The following is a 22,391-nucleotide window of genomic DNA, read 5'->3' as shown; positions in this document are numbered from 1 at the left end:
TGATGGTGGAAAGGGTTAGTAGGGATTCTTGCTTGAGTAAAACAAAGCTTGGAGAGGAACGTAATTACCAGAACAGCACCACGGTGACGCCAGCCAGAAAAGGTTCGGCGTGCCTCACGCGAAGCATAAAGGTAACAACCCACCCACCCAGGCTGACTTCTGCTCCAACATAGCCCAAGAGAAACAAGGCCAGAAGCCATGTGAGTGGTTGACGCACTACGGTCATAGTTGTCGTTCTCTTCTCCCCCGTCGAAGACTGGTGGGTGTCCCTGTGTATCTTGCCAGTTGCGCCCCAGAACGCCGTGATGGCGGCCACGAAGTTCACCGCGGTGACACCAATCATGACGTAGTAGAAGGAGTACCACGGCAGCTTGCCCTTAGTTACCATAGCAGAGGCGACCAGGGGGCCGATGGTCGCGCCCAGGCCATATGCACCGTGAAGAAACCCAAGCAACTCGTTTGCGTTCTGCATATTGCCAACCCAGGCGTTCCAGGCGCTGTCTTCGAGGCCGTTGCCGAAACCGGCGAAAAGCAAGACGACAGGGAGGACGGGGTAAGGCGGGTGAGAGACGAGAGGTATGTAACCGATCATGCGACTGATGGGACCAAGTACTGCAACGCCTCGCTGACCGAGCTTGTGGTGTATGAGGTTGTTGGATAAGGCTGCCACCAGGTAGCCAAGAAATGGCGAAAGGAAGAGTAAGGCGACGACGGTGTACGTGATATTGTAGTAAGTTTCGATCTGAGCCCCGACGTCAGGCTTATGCTACTCAGTGGAAGTTGAAGTTTTCCGTAAACTTACATAAGGAATGAGGGCCTGTAGACAGAACAGTCGTGAGTACTTGATAGGTCTGCAGTATCGCAAAAATGCTTAGACTTACACCGACAGCGGCGTCATTCATGCCCATTATGATGAAGCTCCAACAGGTCACAAAGAATCGATACGTATTGATGCGAGTTCCGTTCCAACGCTCTCTAGTGTCGTCAAAATTGGTAATCGAGGGTGCGTTTATGTCCTCTTCCCCGTCTAGGACCGGTACCGGCGCAACCTTCTCATCCATCGTGAGCCCTTACTGGTTTGACGAGATGCCGCAATGCTAGTGTATAGACAAAGGTTTATCTTGAGGAAAACTGAAGAATTTCGATCTCCGAGATATCAAAACTAAGATTAAGACAGACTTTTGGACAATAGGAAGAGGGGCGCGAAACATCACGACTTTTAGATAATCGTAGGGCAGATATACAGTCCCAATGGCCGGCAAAAGCCCGGAAGTTCTGTCGTGGAAGGAGGAACAGCTTATTTGCTTGAGAGCAGCCTCTATGACCTATTGGGAATAGGGCGTGAGGCCATCCAATGAAGTTCGTGGAAGTATAGAATAAACGACCTTCTCAAATGGAGGTGGTGGGCCTCTACTACGAACCGTGGAGCAGCATGCAGCCGATATTTAGCCAGAGCGGTACGAACTACCGGGTGGGATGCGGGCGATCACGAGTCGGTGTCGAGCAAGTGCGGGTATGCCTGAGGTCGGCGGCGGTGAGTGGTTTTGGTATGAACCCACCTTGAACGACGATACCTACCTAGCAGTGATGGCCGGAGGGGTTACCCGCTGTGGGGCCGCTCCGATGTGTGCGGGGCTGTCTTCCTCCGGTGAGCCGACTCTCGGGCGGGGGGCTTGTGAAGGCTGACTTCGGATTCGTTCGCCGAGGTATCCTTGTTGGGGAAAAGGGGTGATTCAGCTCACTGAGGGCTATCTTTGAGCTCGCCCGCGAAGATTCGCTGGATTTGAGCGTGTCGGTGAGGTGTGCCGTGAGTGCCTTGTGGAAAGCCTGCTGATTTCTTGCCAATGTGAAGCTTCGGAGGGAGTGGCCGCGCATGAGGATGGCCAATGGCAGGGCCGTTGCATGGTCATGCCACCTTAATTAGCAATGGTGGTGGGGCCATCTTCGGTGAGCTGTCCAATTCCACATCGCCTCTCTTGTTCCGGGTTGTCGCCATTTCCTTCCTGCCACTGCATCACCTCACACCCAGCACCAACCCAACAGATAGAATTCAGCTTACCATGTCCGCTTTTTTCGGGATGTGGAGAAGCAAGATCACGCCGATGTAGCAAGTGGAGTGACGGCTGATGAGGCTCAACACGGCAGTTTGAGAAGAGTTCCGCAACTCTGCGTTCTTGCACTACCTTACATTAGTATTCATGCCACTTATGGCTCGTAGTAGGGCAGGAGATTCAAGCTAACTACATGGTAAGGCTAAGGTACCTAAACAATCACACGTCAACAATGCTCCGCGTTTGTTGCGTAACAAGTTGCTCTAGGTACGTTGGTAGCACATGCTTGGGCAGTTTCCATGTTTGCTTGAACTCGGGAATTTCCTACCAAGTGTCATGTCCTTGTCCCTTCCTGCTCATCCATCATGCGTGACATCATCGCATCACCCACCTCTGAAATATGCGTGTAAGAACCCTGCACTTGACACATACCGAAAAAGGTAGGGGAACGAGATCGGACCGCGTTACCTTTATCCTGACGGTAATCTACAAGAGAAACGGGGTGTGTACCCCGCCCGTTTCTCATAGAAAGCAAACCAAAAGGGTCGAGGATCTCCGATCTTTCATAGGTTCTAGAGGGTTATGTTGGTCAGCGACGTACCTAGATAAGGTAGGTACTCCCATCCCCCCAGCCGCCCTTGAGTGTGGCGCCGGTGCAGCAAACCATCTGCCGTGTTACAACCGCATATAGGCACGGTACTTCACCCAAACGCCGTAATCTCGACCCTTTCTACCTTAATCCCGCGGCCTTCTTGTAAGTTCCGGACTCTTTGACCTAGGTAGTCATCAGACTGAGCTTACACAGCCTGAAGATTTGTTTGCCCGGAGCTAAGCTCAGCTATTTTCTCTCGCTCATTTCGAAATCCCTTTCTCGGCATCGCCACGGAAGAAGCGAGTCTTTACATCTACGGCCGCTGCTGTTGTGCTTGTACGAATTTGCACTCCGCGTCGACTCGCGATTGCAGCGAACTCCTGACTATCAATCGTATAGAGATTCCCTGTCATCACTCCCTGTGTCTCTTGCAGCCGGAGTCCATCTTACATCAGTGCCGCCAGCCTCGCGTAGACTCTGTACCACCGAGTTCAATAGATCCTTTCCAAGCTGAATAACTCTTCTTGACGGCTCGATCGACTGGTTTCAAAAACTGCTGATTCCACCGCAAGCGCGCCGATATCCCTTCAACAAGTCCAAACACTCGCACGCCCCTTGGCATAGTCATGTCTAGGTACTACGAGCACGAGATCCGGGAGGACCGCCCCCGCAGCCCAAGCCATCATCGTCGCGATGACCTACCTCCTGTCGCGAGGGAGTACTCCCCTGAGTACTACTCCGGCGGCGGCGCCGGTCCCATCCAGGTAGTCTATCCGGACCGAGGCCCCGTCCCGATCGCCAGCGGCCCTTACATCTCGGGTGCCATCCCCGTCGACGCTCCTCCTCCTCCAGTCCATCCATACTACCCTCCCGAGTCACCACTCTCCCCCAATGATTCAAATGCCTTACAACTCCCGCCCCAAAGCCACTATCGCCCACGCTCCCTCCCACCTCAAGCATATGCAGTAGGCAGACCACGCTCGCGTTCACGCCCACGAAGCCCCATCGGCAAAGCCCGTCACGCGGTCGACCACACTTTCACCCAGTCATCCTCCGGCATTGGCGTAGGCCTACTAGGCGCCGTCGTCGGCGGCCTGGCAGCGCGCGAAGTCTCCGATGCCACCGTTCGATCGCGGACTCGCAAGGAAATGGAAAATGGCACATACCGCCCGCGCTCGCCCCGCGAGGCGGAGAAGGCGCGGGTGATATCTACCGTCGTCGGGGCCCTCGTAGGCGGTCTTGGCGCCAACGCCATCGAGAGACGCTTCGAGGTTGCTCGCGAAAGGGACAGAGAGCAGCAGCTGGCTTGGGAGAGGAAGTGGGGAAGGGGAAGAGACCACGATGTGGATCATGGCAGAGGGCGCCTGCGCAACCGGCATCGAGACGAGTGGAATGATGGATACCCCGACTATGGGTATCAAGATCGTCGTGGCGGAAGACTGCGGAGCGAAGAGCGCTATTCGTACAGGAATTGAGATTGCTGGGACAAGCTTCACCGCCGGCTTGGTTGTAAATGAAGCCCGTTTTATGACCTGACGACTAACGAGTTCTTTCCTTGCGTTGATAATGGGTTGATGTCCGGATACTTTCTGACAGACGGATCCCCGGACCTTTGGTTGCTTTGCTGTGTTTGCAATAAGGTGGATACATCTTATCTGCCTTGTTGGCGATCCCTACCCTTCTTCTTAGATATGTATTCGCAGGGCGTGTCTTCTCGCTTGCCCATAGAAAGAACCAAGCCTATACCTGCTCTCATTTCTTCTCTGACTCAGCCGGTCCTTTGGCCCTAGCTTCTTAGCAGAGGGGTTTCCTCGAGAAATCTACTCCATGGAGCAAGGCCAGATATATCACATGTTATACATTCTCTTTGCGAATGTCTCAACAAAAGCTTTGCCACAATTATGTGTTTTGGTCTACAGAACCCGTGCCATATATCCTCATCCTCATCAACTGCCACAGAAGTAGTGGCGAGTTCGTAATGCGTATCACATGTGGCATCAAGCAGCAAGAGCAAAGCAACGGCTGGCTGAAGCAAGCCAAGCTCAAACGGCAGACAATAAGTAAGGCGCATAGCCCCAAGACCAACTGATTTGCATCCATCTCCCTTCCGTCCCATACCGTGCAACGTTTACCCGTCAACCGCACCTTTGATATCTCGTAGACGTTGTCAACCCCATTTCAGTTGTTGTTAGCTCTGCAGCACCGAAAAGAGCCAGACTGTGACGGCTCAGTTGTTGTACCGAAGGGTTTCCTTACCAACATCATAACCGTCGGGGATCAAGTGAAGCCCACCGTAGGGATCCGCGCCCTCAATCAGCTCCCTGGAAGGTACCCACTGACGATCACCCTGGCCATGCGGCAGCGTATGCGCAGAGTTATCGCGATCTAGCTTGGCTCGGTAAGCCCGTTCCCTCTCCACAATGACCTTGAAGAACTGGGCTATCTCAGCAATGGCTATCTGCTGCGCCTCTGAGCATCCAATAGTGTTGCAGAGCGATTGCGAGTCAACGAGTTGCTTAGCAATGACGGAATCAGGCTGACAGTAAGTACGAATGCGCAAAGATCGTGCGTTGATTTTCATCGCGTGAAGCAGACCAGCGATCTCAATCGGGTTGCCTTGACGGCGGCCAAAGAACCGGAACTCGTCAATGTGTAGATGGACGAGATCGAGTTGGGTTTCAAGGTCGTAGCGAAATCCCACGACTCTTGGACGGCCCTTCTGCGTCCATCCATCGGCGATTTTCTTGAGTTTGTCAGGATTCAGACGGCCATGGTTCAGCTCGTTCGTGATGTAAGCATGCAGTGCGTTACTGATATGGAACTCAAGCTCGCAGTAAAGAAGACTCTGCTCACGGGGGTCGAGAGAGATCGTGACTCTCTGGACTTTCGTCTCTCTCTCAATATCCCTAGGCTTCCAAGTAGTCTTGCTTTCAGTCTGTCAGTTGGTTAGCTAGATGACTCGAGATACGGACGCTGAAGCGCAGGGACTTCTACCATTTCCTTGGCAATCTTCTTGAGGTAGTCAAGAAGTCCGGGCTTCTTTGGAGACCCATCCTTTCTCTTGCGGTCGGGAGTGTTGTCGGGTCGCTCAAGCCATCCTTGCTCGCCAATCAGGGTCTTACCCGCAATTCTCTGTACGGGAAGTTCCTTATAGGCGAAGTAGGGCCGTAGAGGAGAGTATATGTCACTTGCGTCCATGACTGGTTGTTTGAGAGCTTCCAATCTACCTTTGGGCAGGCCACGGCCTTGAGCACTCCCTCCGCGACCGCTCGTATCGGAAACGAGCGCGGGGGCCTTTGTATCTTTCCAGCCGCTGTACGACTCTAACACATGCTTAATGTGTCGCGGGATGTCGTCTCTCTGAATCCGGAGAGGGCTCGGATGGCCTTCACTCTGAGAGTAGATAGAGGATGACTCTGCTTGGACAGTTCCTGCAGAAGAAGGGCTATCAGGGGTCATAGGCGGACGGACAGAGGGCATGCCGCCAGCATTCTCCACGATAGACCCATACTGACGACTGTCTTGAACGTTGACAGGTTTAGGTGTATGTTGCTGGCGACGCTCGGCGAGACTTGATGTCAGAGAGCCCTTGGCCCTGTGTCCCTTGGGAGGTGAGCTCGGCATCAACTCCGAGAAAGTAGTGGAGTCGCTTTCGTGGCCCTCCCCAAGAGGCCTGTGGTGGGATTTGGCTTTGTTGGCAGACTTTTGATGGTGAGGGTTTCCATGACCCCGAGGCAAAGATTGGGGTTCAGCGAGAGCTTCAGCGACGTCAATACGTCGCTCGGGTGACCTAGGTCGACTGAAGTTGTCCACTCGTCCACGGCGAGATGGCGACTCGCTTGTACTATTGAACCTTGTCGCTTGTCAATTGCGGATTCAAGTCTGCATCCCCTGGGAGGGAATACTCACACGTTGGTCAACCTGTCCATCTGGTTTTCAGTCAAATTCAGATTGATTTGCACTGACTTGTTCGGCTTTTGCTTCTGAGGTGACGGTGATCGATGCTTCTTGGGCGAGACCGGAATGAAGCTACCCTTGATTGCGGAGGGTACCGCAACTCGACCTTTTCCTCCCGGCATCTCTGAGTCCTGTGTCATGATGGGAAGATCAGTCGATGTCGTTGACGTTGTTTCTCGAGTATGGCGCCGATCAGAGATTCGAGAGCCAACAGAGCGGGATTTCCGTTGGCGTTTGGTTTCGATGAGGTTCCCAACCCTTGAGCGGAATGAGTCCTCGCGGAAGTCAGGTCCCGCACGTCGATCGATTGGCAGGAGCAAAGAGCGAGATCTTTGAAGGGCAAGCCGAGGAAATGGGCCGACAAGCTCAGGGTCTTCAAATTGACTTGTCCGAAGCTCTGAAATCCAAGCCTCGATCCGACTGCGAAAAGATGAAGGGTCTGAGACGAAGAAAATCAGCTTTCAGCGCATTGGTGAGAACCAAAAAGGAGGAGAAAATAGCGTTGGGAGAAGTGGAAGTGGATTTCGCGTGGCAACCTGCCGGAATATGAAGCAAGCGTGTTTGTTTACATACCTCTTTGTGGAAAAATGGCTTCCAGGTCAACTGAATGTGCGGCCGGATCCAAGGCGGGGCGCTGGTCTATTCGATTGGAATACACAACTTAGCTACTATCTGGTCCAGCGGGATCAAGGATGACGATGGCCAACGACAAGAGATCAAGGACAGCCAGGAACGTAGGAATGGTAGCCCAAGGCCGCTCACTCCAACGGGTTATCTACCTTCTAGCATTGGGGAGGAGTGCGGCCCATTAGAGTCTTCCGATAACGAGACATCATCAGTTTTTGGCTCCGACTTGTGCTCCATCGAGGATAATGACTGGTTCCTCGCACCGCCAGCTACTTTGCATTAGTCATATCTTCTCACGCATCTCGCAAAAGACCTACGTTGAAGAGAATGCTCCAGTGGCTGTGTGCCGAGACGCGCCAATAGCTCAGAGGCAGCGACCTCTTCTAGGCTTAGAGATGATCGCATCTTGCCTTGCCCTGCCCGTACATAACCCGCTTGATAATCGCTGTAGGATGCCTGAGATCCCGGGACAACACCAACATCTACTTGCGAGCCATTATTTGAGCCCGAGGGAGAACCGTCATACTCAACATAGGCGTAGAAGGCCGAAAGCGACGGTTGGTGCCGCGCTTGAGCGACGCGTGTTAGTTGCGAAGATCTCAACCGAGCCTATGAATATCAGGAAACACCTACTAGATTTAATGGCATCCTGCCCTTCAGACAAAGTTGGTTTTGACGACGTCCTGGAGCGAGAAAGCTTCTCCGATCGATCGCTTGAGGCCATCCCGCTGGAGCGAGAACCCCGTCCGACGTCACGAAGGACGGGCTGTTGCTTCGTGATGGTCAGCTCTCGAGCTTTCCCAAGCATATCTTCCCTGGCAGTTTTTCGGCCTCCGTCATGACCGGGAGGGCTACAGATTTTGGATAGAACCGCAAGTTTAGCTGGAACAGTTGGGCCGCGAAGTTGGTCAACTGATGGAGCAAGCCGCAGTTTGTGGGTCTCGATCTCGACAATGGTGACAGGGTGTATCCTTGGTTTGCCTGCTACCAGCCATCGATCATCAGGAACACCACGCTCTCCGCCGGCGTGGGAGAACCTGGGTGAATCCTGCCATATCCTCAAGTGACGCGCAGGAGACCGGATGGTCTGTGAGTTCGAACGAAAATTTGTTGGCGCTTGTAATCCGTCGCTCTTAGCGGCGACCCCGCATGGTGTGCGCACCACACTCTTGCAACGGGCGCGATCTTGGTATGACGGGTTCACGCCAACATCGTCGTCTGCGGTACCATCCAGGCCGAACCAATTACTGCTAGAGAGAGGATGGTATTTGCAGTCACGCTTCATGGAGTCGCCATAACCCATGCCTGGTGACCTATCGACGCCGCTGCTCCGCGCATGGGGACTCTGTCTTTGAATATCGGACTCTGGAGTAGCGATATCAAGTCCGAACCAGTCATGACCGCGTTGGCATTTTGGTGTTCTGGTTTGCTTGAGGGAAGTCACATCGCTTTGCCTACGAGAACCGGCAGCTGTCTCGTGAGATAGGAGTCGGTTTGCGCGGGATGGCGCAGCAGCATGGTCAACAAAGGCCCACCAATAGTCTAGTCCACCATCAAAGCCAAGTTGAGGCGTGAATGGGCCACGAAACTCCTAGGAAGTGCCCATCAACCCCTGTACGGCAGCATCCGCCAGCAATTTTCTGGCTTTGATATCCGCTGTTGGCATCATCTCGTGAGACATCGACAACGGCAGAGGCTGACTGTCGGCTATCAAGGAAAATTTCCTAGCGAAAATGGCATGCGGCGCCACGCAGCCTTCGGGCAGCGGTACAGGCTTCGGATCATGAGATTCTCTAAAGGAGAGAACGGTCTCTAGTCCAAACATATTCGTGAACCAGCTGAGGCGTTTGCTCCTAGGTGGCGGTCCTCCGGCATCTGGAGACGTCGAAGTGTCTCTTTTCTTTCTGAGCGCACGGAGGAGAGACAGAGATTTTCTGATGTCTAATCTGTCCACAGGGATATCATCGTCGTCGGGACTGTCGTTCAAGACTTTCGTCTCCGCCCCTTGGTGAATCGAAGTAGCCAGGATAACTTCTTCTTCTTTGATAAACCTGCCAGCCCTCCTGGTGCCAAGCTGCCATTGCATTTCATGCAGCTCTGTAGGGTTGGGACTGCGAAAAGCACAGGTGCCACCCTCACGGGTGGAAACGTACATAGTATGGTCAATCATCCAAGCTTTGCGACTGCGTATACAACTGGGCTCATTCGAGCTTACCCTGGTCGACGGGTAATAGTCTGAAAGTCTGGTAGGATATCGATGCGGATGCTGCTGGCGCCACCGCACAAGACTAACTGTGGGCCGTATGGACGAGGTGATCGTACTCATATGAGGTATATGGGGCAACTCAAGGTCGGACTACGTTGTTGGCGTTAGTAAATGCGGATGGCAGTGTATTTGTGCTGCCAGCTTACATGTCGATTGAGATGATCATGCTTCCAACGTTGGAATTCAGCACCTTGGTCGTCAGAATATTGGCAGTCAATTTCGATCAACTCGTATAGCACACCACCAGCTAGATCCAGATTTTCGTCTCCGAGATGCTCGCGCAGAACCAGAAACACCTGTTATAGAAAGCGTGAGCTAGGTATCAGTATTGGCAGAGTAAAGCGAAGAGTGCCTGACTCACAAGTTGAACACCGTCCCGGTATTGATAGTTCCGGGGTATGTGTGCACAGTATCTTACGAGGACGTTGCGACACTCTGCGTATACCTCAGTAAACATCCAGCATACTAGACTAACCAGAGGCAACCTACTCCCTTCATCATACCCGTTTCGCGACAGAGTGTCCTGGGCAAACTCGTTATCCATCTCGGCAAGCCTTCGCCACCATTCCTCATCATCGGCCTGTGCAGCTGTTTGAATAGACTCAACCCAAGCTTGAAGGCTTAACCGGTTCCGCATTGCTCCGGGCTTCTCTGAAGTAGCTAGAATGAAAGGTCGGCAGTGGTCAGACGGCTAAGACACGGTGGTGTGCGTCTCGTTGTGGGGTATTTGTCAGAGCGGGATGCGGCTTTGTCTACTACTTGCTCTATGCCATAGCGGCATACAGCTGCGCGTGGGAAGACGTTCTCGTCGCCGTCGTAGCAAATCGACCGTATTGTCGGGGCTGCAGTGATGTAGATTATTGGGCTCTTGGCAAGGCTTGGGAAAGAAAACAAAAGGAGGCAAGCTATAGGGAAAGACATGTGAGATCCTCCACTACCTTCGCAGACGAAGACGTGGAGATCAGGCCAACGTAGAGATTAAAGAAAAGGCAAGTGTGATTGTTATCGTTAGGCAAGTACGTAAGGTAGGCAGTTAAGCAAAGTACACATTCGTTTCGAGGTTGGAAGGCGCAAGTGTTTCGCCCTCTGTTCCCAAATCGCAGGCGATACACTGGAATGGAAGGTTCACCCGGGTAGGAAGCCATCTAACCCGACCCGGGTTTAATATTCAATAGCATCGAATACCTTACTCCAATGCATCTTAATGGTAGAGCAAGCTTTTGCTCTTGATGTGGCAGGCCACTCGACCAATCGTGCGACTCATAAACCTGATCCCCCAGATTGTAACTCATGCGGTGCTCTCTCAGCATGCCTGTTGCTGGCTAAGCCAAACATTGCTCTCCTTCAGCCACAGTGCCCTCACTTGAAGCAAGTGAAAGAACCCTTCTCCCTTCTCAGTCAAATCAACGGTAAGCCTGTGAGATCCAGCGGTACTGATAGTGCTGATCGTTTTTTTTTGGGGGGTGGGGATTACAAGTCTTGAGGTCGCCAGATTCAGACACAAAATGTCGATACTATCCAAGAAAAAGAAATCCTTGTAGCTTGCCTATCGGATATCAAGCTTTCGGAGCTCCCGCACTCTCGAACTGAATGACGGTGTGACACCTAGGCCATTCCGCTGAGCAAGAAGACGGCATACGGCGAACTTGCGCCTTTGCAAGATAAGGTAGGCTCGCACAAGCAGTACGGGTTAGTCTCAGTCCCAATGCTGAGATAAAATACTGCCATAGGGGCAAACCGTTTCTCTCTAACGTCGTGAGGACATGCTGATTGCAATCAAATGCAGAGCAGGCGTCTAGGCCTAGCCTCGTGCTAGGTTGATCCCGTCTCGGAATAGATGGCTAGCGCATGGAGCATGTAGAACCACCAACCATGACACGATGCAGAATCTGCAACGCTCTTATGTCCATGCGTATGTTCATGACTGGGGATTTCGTTTGGTGAGTCGACATGTTTGTGGTGGTAGGAGGGCCGTTGACAATGCAGAACGACACATTCTGAAGGGCTTGATGGTGTCTACTTAGGCAGGGGCTTCTTCGGACAGCTTCCGTCCAAACTTTGTATCCTACGCGACTGCGGGGCTCCAACATGAACGTTCTTGCGATTCCAAGCTCTATTAGCTGGTGACGAGGAAGTAAGGTAAGGTATTGTAACTCATTGCGAATTCGATCCGTAGTGCATGGGCTCCCTTGACTGAGTAGATAAGTAGTCCATAAGGTACAGAGCTGTGCACTTACCTTACCTCAATTCCTCGTCACCATCGTGACGCCTTCCAACTGGACACATCAGCCGCAGTCACGTGTGCTATCCTACAGCGCCTTGCATTACCACACCGCGACAAAAATAATGTCATTTGATTTGTACGCAGTTGAGTACGGTGGAGTTGAGCGGACACGCGGAGTAAGGTAGGTACCTAAAGTCAAGGTGCTCAAGGTAACCTAAATTGAGTCAACTCCTACCCTGTCGTTCATTCCTTCTTCGTTCCACAGTCCACTAGGTCCATTGCGATTGACATTTCGGTTCGGTCGGTGCCAGCGGCAAGTGCCCTCGGGGTGCAGCTGCACCGTCTTTTCCCCGCACTTTGCCTTCTCCAACTTCCGAGGACCCCAAGTCTCAAGACAGCCATCCTTGGAAAGAGCTAGACTATGATTGGGTTCTGTCGGGCAAGTGGGGTTATGAGCTAAGCTTAGCTGTCCCGAAACATGTACCGACCACCTCCCAGATGCCGTCTCCAACTGCCTTTTTGGCCCTTTATCGCGGAAGTTGCTGAGGAAAAGGTACAACAGCCAAAAGAACCAATCTGAACCACCCCACAGACAACTTGCCGACTTGACTACCCGAGTCTCTTTTATCGAGTCTGAGCTCCCCCAAGCAGGGATGCCCAGCCGGCCAAATCAGTAGGTGAAAGCTTCACTCAGCGGCGAGAGCGCCTCACTCAGCAAAGCCTCCCGGCTCCCCTCGGAAGTGTCTCCATGACGTGCCTGCCACGCCTACGGGTCAAGCATGCAGGCTTGTACGGATGACATGGCCGTCCTATTCCCATAACCGCCTGATTGGCTAGACTCGAGGCCCTTTTGGTGGGCAGCTTGAGGCGCACATGGCCACATCCGTGACTCTGGTTGCTAAAGGCCACCCAAGTGGCACCTTAGTGTGGGGATTTGGAGTTCCCGGCCTACGTTGCCGTCCCCAATCTGCTTCCCGATGTCGATGCCGGCCTCTTGGTTCCCTTCGGATCGGTCTCACTGTCCAGTGGTCCACGGATATCTCCCCGCCGTCTATTTCATCCATGCCCCGATTGACATCTTCCCGCCAATCGGTCTTCTTCTATATATAACGCCAACCCGCCGCCTTTTCCCCTTACCCCAAAGACTTTCCTCTAGACGACATCATCCTTCTCTGACTTCTGGGCGCAACATTCCCCTCTATTTACTGAAATTTGGAAGCCCCGAGCTGCTCATCCGCTCTCATAGACTTGCTTCTACCAATCCGATTCGACCAAAGTCTATACTTTCCTATTTGTACGATGGAGACGCAACCCGATCGCCAGCCAGGCACCTACTATGATATCGGTAAGTCCCTGCCACCTGAATTCGCGTTGAGTTATACGCTAACATATCCTCCCAAAGTCATCGTAGGTGCTGGGCCTGTGGGCCTGATGCTGTCAACCATTCTAGCCAGGTGGGGATATAGAATCAAGCACATTGACAACCGAGCCGAACCTACACCAACTGGAAGAGCTGACGGCATTCAACCACGTTCTCTCGACCTTCTCCGTAACATGGGCCTCAAGTCGGCTATCATGGCCCACAAGCCTGCCAGAGTCTACGAGGTCGCTTTTTGGGACCCGCCCAAATCGGGCAACGGGATCGCCAGAACTGGGACCTGGGCGAGTTGCCCGGAGTTCATCGATGCCAGATACCCCTTCACGACTCTCTTGCACCAAGGCCATATCGAGCGCGTTTTCCTGGGCGACCTGGAGAAGAACGGCGTGCAGGTTCAGAGACCCTGGACCATTACAGGATTTTCATCCAACGAGGCCGAAAATCCTGAGTACCCTGTTGAGGTTAAGCTTGAGCATGTCGATGGGACCGCCCAGGAAACGTTGCGTGCCAAATATCTCTTTGGCGGCGAGGGTGCTCGTTCCTTTATTAGGAATCAATTACAGATTGGCATCAAGCACAAGGATCCCATTTCTTACGTATGGGGTGTCATGGATGGCGTTGTCAAGACCGACTTCCCCGATATCAAGGTAAGCAGACTTGCTGAGGTTGATTCTGTTGCGTCTCATATTGATTTCGGAGTAGATGAAATGCACAATCCATAGTAAGCACGGTTCCATCATGGTCATTCCCCGAGAGGACAACATGGTCCGTCTATACATTCAGATTGCATCTTCGACGGATCCGGACTTCGACCCACGCAAGACGGCGACCGAGCAAGAAGTGCAGGAGTCGGCTCAGCGGATTCTTCAGCCGTACTCCATTGAATGGGAGAGAACGGAGTGGTATTCAGTGTACCCTATCGGGCAAGGAATTTCGGACCGCTATACCCTTGATCAGCGGGTGTTCCTTGGAGGCGATGCTTGCCATACCCACAGCGTATGTGATACACACAAGACCGGAAACAAGCTTCTTTACTAACTAGAGCATCAGCCCAAAGCCGGCCAAGGCATGAACACTGCGTTCCTTGACGCCCAAAACCTAGCCTGGAAGATCCACGCCGTCGAGGCTGGGTTCGCACAGCGCGATATTCTCAAGACCTACGAGACTGAGAGAAGAGACGTGGCTGAGACGCTGCTCGACTTCGACAACAGGTACGCTAAGCTGTTCTCTCAACGACCCGATGCCGCAAGCGAAGCTCAGGCGGCTACCGAGAACGCCGGCAAGGAGCAGTCCGAAAACGCTTTCATCAAAACTTTCAAGGAGTCTTGTGAGTTCACGAGCGGTTATGGCGTGGCCTACAAGCCAAACGTGTTGAATTGGTCCGAATCGCACCGGGCAAAATCATCTTTGATCCATCCCGAGGGTACGAAGCTCCGCACTGGCCGCCTGTTCATGAACTCCGACGTTACGAGGGTTGTCGATGCCAATGTTGTCCATCTGGAGCAAGAAATCCCGCTCAACGGTTCCTTCCGCATCTTCGTCTTTGCTGGAAAGCCTTCAACCACTCGCAAGGCCCTCGGAGATTTCGCCGGTCACCTCAACAACAAGCGCTCATTCTACGCCGCCTATGTTAGAGAAGACGTGGACAGCGTGTCACATCACGAGCAGCACAACCCTCACAGCAAGTTCTTCTCGTTCTGCACCATCTTTTCGGCAAAGAGAAGCAGCATCGAGATTTCGCGCGATGTCCCGGAGGTACTGGGGCGGTACCGCGATCATGTATACGCCGATGACAGATGGGACCGCCACGTGCCGAACGCTAAGGCTGCTGCGCACGCCAAGCTGGGACTTGATGAGGAAAAGGGTGGCGTCGTTGTTGTGCGTCCTGATGGTTACGTCGGTATGGTTGCGAAGCTGGTGGAAGGCAGCGGTACGGTTGATGCGTTGAACGAGTATTTTGGAACATTCTGCACCAAGAAGCTCGGGGAGACGCTAGCCCAACTGTGATGCACTCGAGTAAGGGAGGACAAGAGTGTGTGGCGGTGCTTCGGGAGAGGCTTTCAGAGAAGTTGGTGTACATGTACTGACTTGGGCTACTACTTACTGGCGTACTGGAGCGAAACATGAGTTTGATTCTGCAAGGGAGGGTAGACTATTCCGATTTCACCTTTCAGGATGGATAGACATCATAGCACCGCCTGCAAAATTATTTGATCATGAGAAAGAAATTCATACTACCTCTTCATCGATTAGAAAGTGCAAAACACATACTCGGAAATCACTACTTCGCGGAGGTTACAGCGGATGCCGGTGGATATAAGTAGAAGCAGTTTGAGACGGAAAAGAAGGGGACTTAGATGCGTAGGTAAGGTAAGGTGAGCAGGGACCGTATCTACGAAAGCTGCCTGAAGGTACCTTACCTCAGTAAGGCCGTAGCCCATTTGCGATGAATCTACCTTATTTATCAACAAATAAATATGTCGATTTTTGAAGCTGTTTGGCTCCTTCCGCTGCTTGAAGCGTCGGGTGCGCACCTCTTGAGCTAGTGGGGCGGGCAACAGAGCTGCCAGAAGAATGAAGCTTAGGCACCTTAGGGATCTTACCTCAGCGGGGACCTAGGTTAAGTTGGTAGGTTGGTCGTAGGGAAGGTACCCTAGGTACATACATAATCTACGTCTCTTAGGTAAACACCACCTGCATCGCAACTTCCATTCTCAAATTCGATCTCCACCGTGTCTGCCGTCTGCACCTTCCTTCCTCCAACGTGCAACCCTTTGAGGCGCGCATGCCTTTTCGACCTCTCGTTGCTACCTACATTGAACATCTTTTTCAATGAACAGCAGTGAACCTTCTTCTTCCACAACAAAAAGAGCGCGTCGCCTTTCGAGCCCCCCAACTCCTCCCCGATCCCCCACCTGCAACCGATTTCAACCTTCCATCACGACCGATTTCTAGCATCGTGACACAACCCGCCTTCCGATCCAGCCAAGCGCCTTCGCACCAATTCCTGATCGCGCAGCTTCAGAAGCACAGTAAACACCCCGGAATTCAAGTTTTTCGCTTCGTCGCACCTTTCATTTCGCCCGCTTTCTTTCGCGCCTGGTCAAAGTTGACCTTTACGATGCTTTCTACTTCATCTTCAAGCCTCGCACCTTCCAAGCTAACCAACATGGCTCCAGACCAACAGCAGATACCGAGTCGCCGAGGCTTCCCCCCGAACCCTCAAAAACTAGTCGACTTCTTCAATCCTCTCAGACATCGCCGAGAAAAATCACCCGAGATCGAGAAGTCCAGAACTTACAGACCCAGCCCCATACAAACTCCCCTTGTCAACTCCCTCGCCAACCCAGGCCTCAATCACCGCATTTCCCTCTTCGGTACTAATGCTACTCAGCAACTGACCGCCTATACTCAAACTACCCACATCCCCAACATCGTCCACACCCAGGTTCCAGTCGCGCAGTTGCCGATTGCTCAAGCTGCGCACCAGAAGGCCGAGGAAGCGCAACACCTGACAGACGCTACGCTTAAGAACGCTGGGGAGTCTTCTTGTTCAGCCAAGACTGTTCATTCGCTTCACAGAGATCGAAAGCCCTTGCGTGGAATTTTGAAGAACGGAGCCGACCCTTCCACGCGATCGTCGGGAACTACCGGCCTCTCTCTCTTCACACCGGCTGCAGCGAAAATCAAGAAGTTGCGATTCCGTGCTCAAGCGCGCAGCGCAGGACTGAGCCCCTCAAAGAACCGAAAGTACAATAGGTTCCCTGCGGAGGATCCCTTCATTCGCCAGCCTCCTATCAAAGCGACACCCTTCCCCAAATCTCAGCAGTCCGCATATCTCAGACCAGCAACTACTCTATTCAGACCTGCGCCGAAGGCTTTTGATATCGTCGCGAATCTTCGGCACCAACCTACTTTACACAAGCCATCCCCAGCTTCTCACGTCGCCGCCTATCGAGTACGCCGCCGCAGATTGAAGGATCTCGTTATCCGGCAAGAGGGAAGAACCAATCTTTTTGGCCCGAGTGGTCCAGTTCCCAAGCCAGCCCAAAGAATCCAGGGTAATCATACTGCTATCGGAAGCGTCTCCACGAGAAAGTGCTCCCAACCATTCTCGAGCTTTCATCTCTGCAACTATAACTCAGAAGCCGAGTCCGAGTCTGAGGATACTGAGTCCAGTTGGGAATCCACTTCGGAATCCAGCTCGCCATCCGCGGTGCCCCCGGGTGCTTGGTCATTCAGCCCAGACCAACAAACAATCATCATCCCTCCTAACGAACCGACACTCATAGAAGTGAACGACGGTTCAGCAACTAGAAGAATCTTTGTTCGGGGGTCGCGCCAGAAGACGATCACAGTTCAACTTATAGAACACGAATCACGGGCTCTGGACCAAGGCTCACCTACCACGACCCCGACACGAAAGCGACCAGCTGAGGACTCAGAGTTCGACCTCATCCTGGCGAATGCGACGGATGGGAGAGAGCCTCTGCAGGAGCCGCTCGCGAACGCTCGAGGTGCTGCCGTTTTGGACTCAAACGAAGAAGACGTACGTTGTTTGGTAATCTTACATCAGGGCTGATGCTAATCATTTGTGAAAGAGACCTCGAGCTTATACGAACTGGCTCACCAATATCATGACATCAGTCCGTGGCACGGTCACAAAAGTCTCCAACAGCATTGTTGGCTATGGTTAGCTTTCCTCAGAAAGACAATCACGAACCCGTGCTAATTCAGTCACAGTGTACCCCCGCAATCATAACCTTATCGCTGTAGAACGGCTCTCCCGTGGTCAGCAGAGTGGCAACACTGGTACAAAGCGCATCAAGTTGGAGGTTGTCGATGATTTTGCCGATGAGAGTTTCACTCCAAATACGGAATCATCCAAAACCAACCTCATATGGGTAGATGAATCGACACGAATTGCTTACTGGCACCACATAGCCCCTCTTGTCCGCACCTTGAGGAGTATCTGCCACCGAATCGAAAAGAGGCGATCGCAATCCAGGGAAGGGTCCCCTGTCACTCGACTGGACGACCAAACCCAGGAGCAGCAAATTTACGTCTTCGGTCCATACCTTGATACTTTCCGGCAAACTGCTTGGATAGTTGAGAGTGTCTACTCTCACACGTTCTTGACGGGTCTGAAGACGAACTTCAAGGTCCCCCAGTCGGTCATGGACTATACTTTCAGCCCCGATGAAAACTTTGCCATTACCGTGGCTCAGCGCCTGTTCGAGCATTTTCCTGACGAATGCAATCCTGTGCTGGTTGAGGCTGGCGTCTCACGCCGCATTATCAAAGGACTCAGTGCTGACTTAGCCGCTCTGGCTAGTCGAAAGCCAATGCCTGGATTCGTTCAACGGGCTGGCTTGGTTGGCAAGGTCATAAAATTTTTCCGAGGGCGTGAAAGCTTCGGCATTGAAGTATCTGAGGACCCGATCTCGAGGATCGACATAGCAATGCCCGGTAGCTTTCCAGAAATCCAAACCAACATCGAAGTTTCGGATGAGGCGGAACCTTCCATCAAGGCCCCAGATCAACGACAGATCCCGCCCGCCCAGGAAATCACAAAACCAGGCAGTTACTACCCTCCTGCAAGAACTACGGAAGCGTACACGTTTGTCAGAGACCAATTGGCCGACATCGCATCCCAACGCAGAGCTGGGTACAAGAACGCGCCCTCAGGCGTTGTACCTGACGACTTGGTCTGTAAACCAAGCCCCATTTCTGTCCTCAAAAGAGACAACCATTCACCTGCTTCGCTGAAGCGACTCCAGAAGTCAAGAGGTCTTAAAAGAGTGCAATTCTCACCCTCCACCAAGCAATCTACCCCTTCACCGGCGAAATCAAGGGGCTTCCTTAGCCGAATTTTCGGCTCTCCTACCGTTTCCGGATCACCTTTAGGACGACACGTTGTTGATGCCAGCCCTCTGAGCGATTCTCAGGTTGACGGCTCGTCAGACGGCCCTAACAATTCGATGCCGAATCGGTACTCAGGCGTCGCTCCAAAATCTGACGATGTATCAGAAGAGAGTGATAGCGAGGAAGTCGCGGCTCGCTGTCAGCCCCAATTGCTGGAGCATCTTCACAAATCCTTGAATGGCCTTGAAGCTAAGGGATTCTTCGCCAAGGACGAACCGCAGACCCTGTCATCCTGCCCATCCAGCCCACTTACACCCCCGACCCTGGCAGGTCTGACCATCTCGGACGACAAAGAAGAGGAGCTTGAAGATCTCTCTCTCGCCCTGCAGCTATTGCTTGATGTCGACGAGGCACGCCGAAGAGAAGAAGAGGAAAAGAAAGCTAGACAAGCGAAGGAGGAGAGACTATTGAAGACGGGTGGACTTCGCGCTCCTCAAAGACCTTTAGTCACCTCATTACCGGCTGAATGGGTTGAGAAGGTGCAAGCCACGATGCAAGCCAATCCCTCGCTGACACTCGCGACGACGGCTGAAAGTGTTCCCCTCAAGAAGCATGACTTCGCCATGGTAGTCCCACCAACTGTGTGGCTCAACGACGAAATTGTCAATGGCGCATTGCAATGGCTCGATCGATACGTCAATGTGGCTGCAGGCGCCGTGGATGTGAAGGCACCGAACCGAGTATGTGTCGCCATGGGCTCGTTTTTCTACAAGAGACTGGAGGAGAATGGTGTTCAAAACACTGAACGAGCACTTCGCCGTTACGGAATCAACAAGAACAACTTTCTCAACCTGGAGACGATTCTCATGCCGATCTGTAAGAACAACCATTGGACATTGCTCGTCATCCGACCCAAAAAGCGAACCGTATCGCATATGGATTCCTTCAACCCTGCGGGCTCATCCACGCATACTACTAGAGCCTTGAACTGGGTCCAGGCCTTCCTGGGCGGCGACTACAAGGCTAGCGAATGGAAGGTTGTCGTTCATGAGGCTCCTATCCAGACCAACGGATACGACTGTGGTGTCTTTACGATCACCAACGGAATGTGTCTTGCACTTGGCCTCAATGCTATCGACGCCTACACTGGCGAGGATTTGCCAGAACAACGCCTGAGAATTGCCGGTATGCTTCTCAATAAAGGCTTTAGCGGCGAATTCGACCTCGCCGATCTCTAAAACACCAATATATACCTTCCAAGCTTGCAGTACCTTTGATGGAACCGAAGCCCCTACGGACAATAGGGCCATCGAAGAATCATGCTGTTGAGCAAAGACGAAGCAGGATGATGGAAGGATGGACATCAGATTTTGGTCGGACATTCCAGATGGGCTACTTCTCTATTGGCATTACTATTTTTATTCGTGAGAGGGATGTGTGGTTCTCGGGTGGCTAGGCGTTGTCGAAAGATATCAGGAGTTTCGGATGGATACCACAGAAAAGCCCGATGGGTAGGCTTGTTGGAGTTCTTTGTACAAGTGTTTGTTTGAATGTATGTGGGAACACTACCGTTTGTGCCAGACATCTCGGAAAGATAGATGGAAAGAGCACCCGTTTCAAGTTTGAACAAGACCTGATCATGAGGAAAAGACCAAACCGATATTGCTCTGTCAGTAGAACTTTGTGAATCCCTTCGCAGGCGCCCAGTAACGAGCTCAACCGCATTCACGACATGTATAAGCCTCCGTCCACTTGACTTGGCCGAAGGAGCACAGCCGGCTGGACTATGCCTCAACCAAAACTTCAGTGATCACATGGATGTCCAAGATCGGATCCAGGCAACTGTGCGTTGTCGAAGGCGATGGAATGGATATTGTGACAGCTGGTTGGATGCAGTCCCACTCCATGGGACCACGCAAGACCACACGCTTACTGTGTACCTACCTATTTACCTACCTACCTGCCTGCCTGCCTGCCTGAATAATTTCTAGTCTTGTCAACGTGACTGCCACCCCAATGGCTCGGGTTCGGTGCCGGCCGCGTACAACAACAACCTGTAGAGACCGTACGGATGGATACACGACATCATCAAGCTAAGGATCCCCTTCTCCTCCTACTTGCCGGTCTCTTGCCGGTTCCTTGCCGACATCGAATCACGCTAGGGCACTGCGGCAAGAAAATCCAATTCTATGACTGATCAAGGGCCAAGCAAGATGTTTGCTCCCAAGCCTGCGGGGGACCGGTTTCCGATGGAGGCAACCCCCAGCGGCAGGCAGACCGAGTCAAAAGTTGAACAAATTCGAGTTTCAGGTGCGGGACGCCGGCGAGGATCCCTTCCGCGCCGGACTTGTGGGATGCCTGGTTTCCTTGGCTTTCTCTGATCCAAAGTGTCATGGACTCATGGTTGGGGCATACCATATCCCAAGTCTACTCTTCTTTCTGTTTGCCCCCCTCGCTTGATGGGCCCCATCGCCGTCCGCCGCCGCAAGCTCACATGTTAAGAGCAGCGTAGGCTGCATCTTTACAAAACATTAACGTAACAACATACATTCAAGCACGTAGTGTAGCGGGGATGCAAAGACTGGAAGTGCGGACGAGATTCTCCCAGAGAAGCCACCAGTATGGGGACTAGGGGAGCTTTCCCCCCTTGGATGCGTTGTCGTTGGGGACATGGCGGACTCTCTTCTCCTTTTTTTTCCCCTTTATTTTTTCTTTCTTGGAAGAGGCAAAGGTGTTCCCGGCGGTCAAACGGATGTGTGTTCCACGCTACCGAGAGTTCTGGAGTGAGCCGTGTGAGGCCAACAGGCGGGCTGACAGCATTGACACCGAAAAAATTGTCGCTGAGGGAAAAGAGGGAGAAGGGTGAGAAAATAACCAACGCCACCACCAAACTCCCACGACTCCGTAAAACGCTAGGGTCCAGCTCCCACGATCGAGCCAGGGGTTTTGAGCTGTCCCGTCGATTTGACACAAGCTGAGATGGTTGCCAAGGGGGGCAAGCGGGCGGGTAGAGGTGGGCACGGTTTCTCTTCTCAGCCAGCCCCATCTCCCTTCCGCTTTGCTCCTCGCGTAGACTCAAAAGGGCCATTGAAGGGGTCCAACGACTCAGGCAGCTGCATTGTCGAGCGAATGGCGCTTCCGAGTGGCGAAAATCACCGAGGTTTCGTGAGAAAGGGGGTTCGTTGAGAAATCTGTGTACTTGGGTAGTACGCGTTTCTTCTTGCGAGACAGGTAAACCCCGCGCCGTTTTGCGCGCATAGACTCCATCTGTCAAATCTTTGATGGCAAGAAAAATTGGAACTCGGGGTTCGCCTTTTGCGCTTTCTGGCAATATATTCTGCCCGCCTGAAGGTCCGCCAAAATAAAGCAATGAGACTGAAATTGGCGGCGGAAAAACTCAAGTGACCAGCAGGTAGAACGGCTGTTGGCAA

The 22,391-nt window shown here is 52.7% G+C and overlaps 4 protein-coding genes across 4 annotated transcripts; 3 read left to right on the top strand and 1 right to left on the bottom strand.

Annotated features, from left to right (window-relative positions):
- Positions 1-3,269: 3,269 nt before the first annotated feature.
- N0V96_006820 (uncharacterized protein) lies at positions 3,270-4,118 on the top strand (the record flags this gene model as incomplete). Its single annotated transcript, XM_065757835.1, has 2 exons — positions 3,270-3,517; positions 3,644-4,118. The coding sequence occupies 2 exons, from the start codon at positions 3,270-3,272 to the stop codon at positions 4,116-4,118; spliced, it is 723 nt and encodes a 240-aa protein (XP_065613752.1).
- A 752-nt stretch (positions 4,119-4,870) lies between these two features.
- On the bottom strand, positions 4,871-5,640 carry N0V96_006819 (uncharacterized protein; the record flags this gene model as incomplete). Its single annotated transcript, XM_065757834.1, has 2 exons — positions 4,871-5,578; positions 5,632-5,640. The coding sequence occupies 2 exons, from the start codon at positions 5,638-5,640 to the stop codon at positions 4,871-4,873; spliced, it is 717 nt and encodes a 238-aa protein (XP_065613751.1).
- A 7,376-nt stretch (positions 5,641-13,016) lies between these two features.
- On the top strand, positions 13,017-15,102 carry N0V96_006818 (uncharacterized protein; the record flags this gene model as incomplete). Its single annotated transcript, XM_053196382.2, has 4 exons — positions 13,017-13,062; positions 13,120-13,742; positions 13,822-14,091; positions 14,146-15,102. The coding sequence occupies 4 exons, from the start codon at positions 13,017-13,019 to the stop codon at positions 15,100-15,102; spliced, it is 1,896 nt and encodes a 631-aa protein (XP_053046245.2).
- Positions 15,103-18,557: 3,455 nt separating this feature from the next.
- Positions 18,558-20,198, top strand: N0V96_006817 (uncharacterized protein; the record flags this gene model as incomplete). The annotated part of the gene is given in 2 exon segments (XM_065757833.1): positions 18,558-18,564; positions 18,577-20,198. 2 exon segments carry the CDS (start codon positions 18,558-18,560, stop codon positions 20,196-20,198), a joined length of 1,629 nt encoding a protein of 542 aa, XP_065613750.1.
- Between the last annotated feature and the right edge of the window lie 2,193 nt (positions 20,199-22,391).

This window comes from Colletotrichum fioriniae (assembly GCF_027942845.1).
Source record: "Colletotrichum fioriniae strain IMI 355084 chromosome Unknown scaffold_7, whole genome shotgun sequence".
NCBI lineage: Eukaryota > Fungi > Ascomycota > Sordariomycetes > Glomerellales > Glomerellaceae > Colletotrichum > Colletotrichum fioriniae.
This window is presented reverse-complemented; position numbering and strand designations above follow the sequence as displayed.